At 43.3% G+C, this 9,280-nt stretch overlaps 2 protein-coding genes across 2 annotated transcripts in view; one reads left to right on the forward strand and one right to left on the reverse strand.

The window, feature by feature from the left end:
• Nucleotides 1-2,392: 2,392 nt before the first annotated feature.
• ccnh (cyclin H) lies at nucleotides 2,393-8,300 on the forward strand. Its single transcript, XM_019262523.2, has 9 exons — nucleotides 2,393-2,754; nucleotides 2,836-2,958; nucleotides 4,194-4,267; nucleotides 4,415-4,628; nucleotides 4,745-4,908; nucleotides 5,276-5,346; nucleotides 5,456-5,558; nucleotides 7,727-7,790; nucleotides 7,873-8,300. Exons 1-9 carry the CDS (start codon nucleotides 2,638-2,640, stop codon nucleotides 7,897-7,899), a joined length of 957 nt encoding a protein of 318 aa, XP_019118068.2. The 5' UTR covers nucleotides 2,393-2,637; the 3' UTR covers nucleotides 7,900-8,300.
• rasa1a (RAS p21 protein activator (GTPase activating protein) 1a) overlaps nucleotides 8,156-9,280 on the reverse strand; it is a 24,917-nt gene continuing 23,792 nt past the window's right edge. Inside the window, exon 25 of the mRNA XM_027277492.1 lies at nucleotides 8,156-9,211. Within this exon, the coding sequence (XP_027133293.1) occupies nucleotides 9,128-9,211 (84 nt within the window). The 3' untranslated portion in view covers nucleotides 8,156-9,127. The remainder of the gene's footprint in view (nucleotides 9,212-9,280) is intronic.

Genomic DNA, 9,280 nt, shown 5'->3' on the forward strand with positions numbered 1-9,280 from the left:
CTCCGTCGCACGGATATATATCCCACATCATCCATATCACACATACTGGTCAAAACAGAAAGGTATCAGGCACAGCACAGGTGCACTTACTCTTTTGTTTAAAAGCTCAAAGAAAGACTCTCCCATGCGGCAAAAAGTATGAGGGGGTGGGTTGGGGATGGGGGTGGGGGGGGTGTGACGGCCATTTTGTTCTTGGGTGTTAGTCGATGCCCAGCAGCAGTACATATCACCTGACCCAGCGCCTGCATGAGTGTCCTTGGAGGAGTTTCTGACATCAGCACTGCCATCCCCGGTTGCCGAGGCAACCGCAGCGCAATTGAAGGGAGGAGGAAGAGGGGTGGGGTTGCGCCGGGGATGGAGGGCAGAATAATTAATATGCACATATAGGAGGTTTGAACGAGGATTTAATTGTATTTGTTGGTGTGTGAAGCCGAGATGGATTGAACGAGAGAGAGAGAGAGAGAGAGAAAGGAGGAATATCAGAGGAGAGGAAAAAGAGATTAAGCAGGCTCGTTGGTCAGAGAAATCATTTGCATCGTTGTCAAGGTTATTTCCATATGATTTCCTTTTCATACAAGAAAGTAACTTCATAGATGAGGCGGTGGGGAGGTGGGCCACGGGCTGGGGATTATCCTCCTCCTCCTCCTCCTCGTCTAGGTCCTTCTCCTCCTCCACAGCATTATCATCATCATGAATAGTTTACAAAGCTGTGCACAGCCAAGGTGTTGCTTCACACAGCATCAATCCATCGGTCAAGCAGCTGACTTCTGTGTCCATGAACTGCAATAATTTCACCGTGCCCCGGAAAGATTTATTTTTTTTTTTAATATGCAGCTGAAATATAACAGCCGGGAGTGCAGACTTTGACTCCGGCTTTAGGATGAGACTAACTTGATCAGGGAGGCTCAAAGATCATTCAGCTGATCTGGTGATGCCACAAAATCACCCAAGTCTGATTTCCCCGTAAAGCACTACCTGTCAGATTATATAGGCACAAGCTTTAGTCACAGAGATGCATGAGCCTCACCTCTCACACACCCTGACAGAGAGAGAGAGAGAGAGAGAGAGAGAGAGAGAGAGGGGTTTTTTTTTTTTACTTGCTGCCTCATGCATTTCTTGTGTAAATAAAGAGACAGCAGGCTACATTGACCAAGTGTCATTACTGCCAAAAAATATAAACAGAAAATACAACAGAACAAAACAAAATAAATAAAAATGCGTTTTTAAGATATTCTAACATGAGATGCGGGAATAAGTCATCCACACACCACACTGCGGGTTTAAGCGAAATGGCACGAGGGAAAGGTGTTTGGTTAGACTGACAACACATGCGTACATGCACGGAGGCACTCACGCGCGCACGTCAAACATTATACGCCCTATCGGTGCGCGCACACGCACGGGCGCACATACAGTAAACGTTGCAATGGTCTCATCAATAATGCATCGGCACTTCATGTTTATGCAATTTTTACAGGGCAAGACCGAGCGATGGATACTGTAGATGTAAAGCCTGCTGCAACAATAAGCGCGCAGCGTTTCACAAGCCGATCACAGACACGGCTCAAGACATTAAAGTTCAAATCTTTCTTTTTTTTTCCGCCTGTAGAGAGAGAGAGATTAAGATAATAAAACAGTCCTCAGCACATACCTGTTAAAGCATTATTTCTTTGATTCGGGTTTATGCAGGCTTGAAGGGGCTTCGTGATAACGCCGCACTAAGGAAATAAAACTGTAGCTGTGGTGATATGCAAATTAACGGCTCCCGCTGAATGCAAGGGGGGCATTTATTATTCATAAATTACTCATGTTTATGCAAATGACGGTATACGGAAACACTGGTGGGGGGTTGAGTGGCTCCGTCTAAACACACTGTGTGATTCAATTTCTGCTGCGCTCTTCCATCTGAAATGATCCCAAACCCAGACGTTTGACCAGCGTGGCCGTGAAGCGGCTCAGTTACTCTCAGAGTTTCATGCGGGTCGTCTGGGAGCTGCTGCAGGTGCATGAGGGGGAAGAAAGGGGAGTGCAAGTCAGAAGTATAGAAAGTTACTTTATCATATTTATATGTTGCACGTTATTTCTATGTTTCCCTGCAGAAGTGGTGCATTGTAGCCTATGTGTAAAATAGATACCTTTGAAATAAAATAAAGTAGACTTGCATATCCAAATCCAATTAATGAAATTTAATTTCCATAGGCTAAAAAACTGCTGGAGCCAGATAACTTTGGTTTTTTAAGTTTAATGAACGTAATTCCCAGTCATACTTAAAAATTATATTATATATTATATCCATATAACTGAAGCCCTTGAGGAAAACATTGTTTGAGTTTTTAGTGAAAGAGCGAGAGAGAGAGAAACTTCCCTTTGCGCACTCATTACGCGCATTACGGTAGATGGCTGCGCGTCATCCAAAGAGGACAGCATTGGCGTAAAAGACCGGCGACGCGCGTTTTCTTTAGTTGTTGCTGCTGTTTGTAGTTTTTTAATTCATATTATTGGAGTTTTACGAGTAGCTAAAGGAGCCTGTGTGGCTGTGGATGGACACGCGAACACTCAGACGCAGATAAAGTGAGTTCACCGCCTGACGCGCAGTGAGCTGCTGCTGCACAACTTTTCCTGGTTTGTTGGTCAGTCATGTTCCACAACAGCTCCCAGAGGAAATACTGGATTTTCCGAAGTGAAGATGAACTCGAGCTGATGAGACGCAAAGCCAATCAGAAGTTCCGCAACAAGATCCTCGAAACTGGGAAGGTGAGTTTGGAAAGAAACCAGCAAAAGATCACATGTGGCCGGGTACCTCACCTCCTCTCTCTGTCTCTGTGTGTGAACCAGCCCGGTGTGAGTGACTCCTCGTTCCTGCAGCGTCATGAGGAGGACGTCTTATTCAGACACTACGAGAGGAGGATGCTGGACTTCTGCAACGCGTTCAAACCCGCGATGCCAAAGTCTGTTGTGGTGTGTATGCGCCTTTTCCCCATGTGTCAACGATCAGTGTGAACTTAGTGTTGAACTCAAATGGTAAAGTCCATGGTTAGGACAAAAGCCACCTTTAAAAAAAACAACAACCCTGCAGCTGATCAATGAGCAATGATAACAAGACTAACAGTCTGTTCCTGATCTAAACAGAAACCCTAATCCCAACTGGAACACTACAGATGTATAAAAGAGCATTTCTCTGTGTTGTGGAGAAATTGCTGAAGTCAAAGGTTTAATGGTGAGGTCAGGAAGAAATAAAGTGTTCAGGAGCCTCTGATGTCTTATGCTGTATTATTTATTGATGCTTGATCAAGGAGAATTAGAGACACTCTCAGAGTTCATCAGAAGTGCCTGAGTCGGTCTCACATTCTGTCCAACTCATCCCGGTGGATCGACTTTAAACTCCAAGATAACACACAAATACTATATGCCCAGAATTAGTTAAAGAGAATGTCTTTACCCATGCAGGTGTTATTGTCAACATATTCTAGTCTATCTATTCTAAACTATCTATTATATCTAGGAAGGCAGCAACAGGTCTCTTTGACTCTGACCACCACAGTGTTGAGATAGACTGGCACCATAGTCAAAGCCAAACAATTAATACTGCCGAAGACATCAAGGCCCACGTGTGACCTTGTGTAACCTAAGGATAGAAAATTCTTTAACAGACCTCATGTTACAGTAGACAGCTTGCCTTTGACGTTTCTTTAACATAAACAGACAACAGTGTCTTGAGTAAAGACATTCTCTTTGACTAGTTCTGGGCGTATTAGTGTTATCTTTGGGTTTAAAGTCGATCCACCAGCATGAGTTGGGCAGAATGTGAGACCGACTCAGGCACTTCTGATGAACTTTGAGAGTGTCTCTAATTCTCCTTGGCCAAGCGTCAATAAATAATACAGCATAAGACATCAGAGGCTCCTGAACACTTTGTTTCTTCCTGACCTCACCATTGACCTTTGACTTCAGCAATTTCTCCACAACAAGGTCTCTTCGACCCTGGCCACCACAGTGTTGAGATAGACTGGCACCTGCTGTCCTCAAGCAAAGCCAAACAACTACTACTACTACTACTACTACTACTACTACTACTACTACTACTGCCCAGGACCTCAAGGCCCACACGTGACCCCGTGTAACCCAAGGATAGAAAATTCCATAACACTTAGTGCCTGTAGATCATCTTCCCCATGTGTGTCTCACCTGTGCAGGGTACAGCCATCATGTACTTCAGAAGATTCTACCTGAACAACTCCATCATGGAGTACCACCCCAGGATCATCATGTGAGTAAGAAATGGACGTTATGTGTGTAATACTGGGGGGAAAGTGCTGATATATGATAATGATGTTAGATGAAGAAGTAAGTCAGTTTAAAGCTCGTTGTTGACCCAACATGACACTATTTTATTATTATTATTTTCCTGTTTCAGGCTGACATGTTCATACCTGGCCTGTAAAGTGGACGAGTTCAACGTGTCCTGCACTCAGTTTGTGGGCAACCTTCTGCAGGAGAGCCCAGCAGGGCAGGAGAGGGTTCTGGAGCAGATCCTGGAGTATGAGCTGCTGCTCATCCAACAACTTAACTTTCACCTGGTGGTCCACAATCCCTACAGACCCATGGAAGGTCTGCTCATCGACCTCAAGGTAGGTAGACTCCTGGAAAATCCTTGAATGTTACTCCTGCGATCAGAAATCTATCAGATTTTTATTAATTCAGCTTATTCGTCTTGTATCGATTGAAATATTACATCTTCCCACAGACGAGATACCCTACGCTGGAGAACCCAGAGTCGCTGAGGAAGAACACCGATGACTTTCTGACACAGGCAGCTTTGACCGATGCAGGACTGCTGTTTCCTCCCTCTCAGATCGCTCTGACGGCCATTCTGACCAGTTCGTCAAGAGCAGGTCTCAACATGGAGAGGTGGGTCATCAGGCAAAGAGTAAATAGTAATAATAATGATAAACTTAAATAATCAGAGGAGAATATTGTATGTTTCTTTTTTAATGGCTTACAAATGAACGAGGTATGACCCCCTAGGTACATATATTTGTCTTAAGTGTGTAGAGATATAGGTGACATTTTTTTAATTAAAAGTGCATATGTGAAAAGGTGATTGGGCCTTAATTGGTTTGTTTGTGAAGGAATTAAAGGGAATGTTCTACCCGAATTAAAACCAAAACCCTTAAACTAAATCGTCACTCTGGGAAAAGTTTGAATGCTTCTTTATTTCCCTTAATGTGTTTAATGGAAATCGATCCTCTTCTGTTTGTTTCTTTTAATCTCTCAGCTACCTGACTGAATGTTTGGGGCTGAAAGGCGACAAAGAGACTCTCTCGAAGATGTACGACTCAATGAGACGTGAGTGAGCCGCACCTTCCATTTGCCACCACAGGGTGGTGATATTCAGCTCTCATTATGGGGCATAGGACAAGTCTTACCTGAGATTTTTGTTTTTCTGCTCATCCAGGGATGAATACCCTCCTTAAGAAATATGAACTTCCCAAAGCAGATGAGGTGAACGCGTACAAACCCAAGCTGGAGAGGATCCATGCTGAATTCACTTCAAGCAAGTAAGGAGACAGAGTGACGTGATTGTGTGTTTTTCTGCAAGTTACTTGGAGAGATTTACAATAATCTGATTCGTCATATTAAACTCTAATTACATGTATTTTTATCCAGACTTCCTATTAAGACAGAACTAGTATAGTGTCATTTTGAAAACATGTTCAGTTTTGACATTTAATCATGTTAAAACACTCTAGTGTAGTGCTGGTATGTGTGTAAGATGTCGTTTCTATCCCCCCCACACCCCCAAGTAAACACTCGACTTTTCCCTTGCCATACATAGTGACAGTTTTATTTTAGCCAGGTCGTCGTATCTAAGATGCAAAAAGGTTCAAGGTTCAGTAATCAGGTAGAAAAATAAAAAGGAACACATCATCAGCTGTATGAAATACAGAAAGGAAGTACAACAGCACGCCACATTCCTACCTACATCATCCATACCGTGTAGCACAGCTGATATTGGTATTGCTGATGAGGAGATTTTTTTTTTTTTTAGGCTCATTCGTAATCACTTGTCGCCAGTCAGTTGTCTGTTTTTAACACTTGGTGAGGTTGGTGAGGTCCGTGGTATCTTTAAGTGCAACTACAGTAAACAGTTTGGTAAACTCTTGAGCTATGACAGGCACAGATTCAGACTTTGCAGCTGCTTGAATCATCAGGAGGCAACGCAGGGCCCACGGCTATGACTTTTGAAGTTGATAAATCTGTGCATGGCATGACTTCTCAGGATTAATCTATATGAAAACAGTCGGTGCAGAGGTGTACTTAAAACACCACCTGTGGGTGGCGGGAATGACTGCAAATGCAATGAAAGCTTTTCGTTGGCACTCCAAAGGCTTATAGGGAGGTTCAGGTGATGTTTCGTTAGAGCAGCATATATGTAGGCCCACACACTATAGCAGGATCCATTCAGGGTTAACACATGCACAGGACAGGTTACAGATTATCTCCTACAAACTCTTAGACTATCTCTCAGCTCTGTTCAACTATAATCATACACAAACACCTTTTTTTTTTTTACTGCTATACAAGCCTAAGTATATAATATCAACAAACAAAGCAGCGTATAAAAATGTAACAAGTGGTTCCAGCGCTGCGTGGTAGTTCATACACGAAGACGGTGGAAGCTGTTTAATGAAGGAAGAGCTCGTCATAAAATCAGGCGACGTGGGGCAGGCGGATGGCGTGTAAGAAAGGGAGTTAAGGCTTGTGTCATCTTGGAGAGAGAGGTGCTATGTTTAAATTCCCTGATGACGGCAGAAAAAACGCTACTTCAATGCTTTGGATGGGCTCCCCCCCTCCTCCCGTAATCCTCGCAAGTTTTGTCCAAGGAAAAGAGCGACCGGAGTGACTCATCGGTCTGGTTCAATGTCAAAGTCACCAAACGTCTGAGGGGGGAGAGGCAGGCAAACCAGGATAAAAGAAGGTCAGACAATTCTGCAGTTGACTGTATTTTAGGTCCATCTTCGTAGAAATCACCTCCTCAAGGCCTTACGTAACAAGACTTCTTGATGAATTCAAATCAGTCCAACACACCGTTAGCGTCTGAAGCATTTTGGGAAGGGCTTTGGAAGGACAGTATTCAGATATGCAGCAAGTGGTTTCCCATGGAGAACAGGCATATTGCGTTTGAACTGCCAGGAATCTAGGCCACATGCTTATTAATACAAACTGACTTTAGTCTTCGGTCGTGCACCTCGTGGGATGAGGCCTCACTTTGGCTGGCTGGCTAGCTGGCTGTGTGGTCTGACTTACCACACTTTGATTCTCAGGTGGAAATCTGTAAAACTCACATTACCTGGATGGCAGCAGCCAGTGACATGATGGTGCACTCTGTCCTGTAAAAATAAAGCGGACACGTTTGTGAGAGGCACAAAGCTTCAAAGATCACCTGATGCTGCTGCGCATTAAAAAAAAAGGCTACCCACTCATCTATGCATGCACACGCACGGTGCGAACTAGTCTAGATGAAGTCACGATCGAGAATGAAGACGTGAAACTACGACTACTAATGGTGACGATGACGACGTCGTGAAAACTAGATGGCACATTGTTGAACTAAATGAGGGTTGGTCACAAACATGTAGGGAACAGAGTTCACCGACAAGCACGGCTTGCAAAGATTCACATAAGTCTGAATTTTCTGTTCTGTTTATGCATTTGTGTGTTGCAGCAAACGGAAGAGGGGATATGATGAAGACGCTCCCGTAGCAAAAGAACCTCGTGTGACAGAAGAGGTGAGCCAGCGTTCAGACAAACTTAGTTAATATTTCCTGGAAAAAAACAAAACTTGATGAACTTTTGTGTTTTTCATTGCAGGAGTGGACTGATGAAGACCTGGTATGAGTTTCCCCTCAGAGTGATTTTGGATTCTAACAGTTGAATTATACTAATTGATTCCAAGGATAGACGACCAAGCCTTTATCGACAACAGTGTCAGACAGTTTGTATAAATGTACATGTTATATTTACTTTTCTACAAGATAATGTGTAAATCAATGTTCCGATTAAAAACTTGAACGTTCACACAGAACCGAGCCACATGACCCTGTGTGCGTGTCTCTACACCTTTTGTCAGGGGACAATAAACGACTCCATAATCTACTTTACAAAAACTGTTTAATAAGTGCATGCATGTCTGATACAGTCTGTACTATTCAAAAAATTTTTACTGCTGTAAACACTTTCATTTTTACTTGGTTTCTCTGATTATGTGTCTTGTCTGGCATTGAGAAGTTTAAAAAAAAGAAAAAAAGAGACTTAACCAAATAATCAAAAAAATAGCTGATACAATTGGAGGAAAAAAAAAAAAAATTCAGCTCATCTCACTTATATACTCATGATTCCAGCAAGAGAATTTATTCTTAATATAAAATAACCATACTTTTCTGAAAGACTTTGTTCCAATCTAGAAAACAAAGAAAGAAAGGAAAAAAAAAAAAAACAAAGACAGAAATGCGAGTTTCAGCACTTTGCGGATATTGTCACAACCTTTAAAATAAATCAGTCAATTACAGTATAAAAAGCATTATCGCTCATAATCCAGTTACAAGAAAGAGGGGGGACTGAGAACTAGCTTCTTCATGTCAGTTTCCTCATATTGAGCAGGGAGGTGGGGCGGGATACACTTTGGCAACCTGTGCTATCAAAACACATCGTGGGTACAAAGAAACCTCTTTTTGAAATCTTAATATTTGGCCCTCGTGATGAAGGGAATGAAATGTACCCAAGTCAGACTCGTGAACACGGTTTGAGGGGAAAAATAGGTTTCCTGTGCATACAGCTGTCAGTCACTGGTGCAAGTTTTTTATTTTTTTATTTGTGTTTTTAAAAGTACTGCGTCGGTCGTTGTACTCGGCTGCTGTTGCATAGCTCTCTTGTGGTGAACAGACGGGACAAGATGGCGGGTGGGGATGGGCGGGACTATCGGACGAGGACATGATGGAGGGTGGAGGTGGTTGGGGGTTGCCATGGTGATGAGGGTAGAGCATGCTAGGTCTCCTCTGTGCTGCACTCCGGTGGAGGAGACTTTGACGGAAGGATGAGGGGATGGGAGGAGAGGAGGAGTGCAGTACTACCTGTTGCTGTTGGACATGGCATACTGAGCCTGCTTCTGCTGGAGGAGCTCTGTGATGGCCAGCAGCTTTTTCAACACGTGCTGCGGAGAGAAAACATGAGTCAGATAAACGGCCCGACATGAATCGCGCTGCGTGTGCGCAGCTTTGAT

The sequence above is a fragment of the Larimichthys crocea genome, chromosome III (assembly GCF_000972845.2).
Source record: "Larimichthys crocea isolate SSNF chromosome III, L_crocea_2.0, whole genome shotgun sequence".
Taxonomy (NCBI): domain Eukaryota; kingdom Metazoa; phylum Chordata; class Actinopteri; family Sciaenidae; genus Larimichthys; species Larimichthys crocea.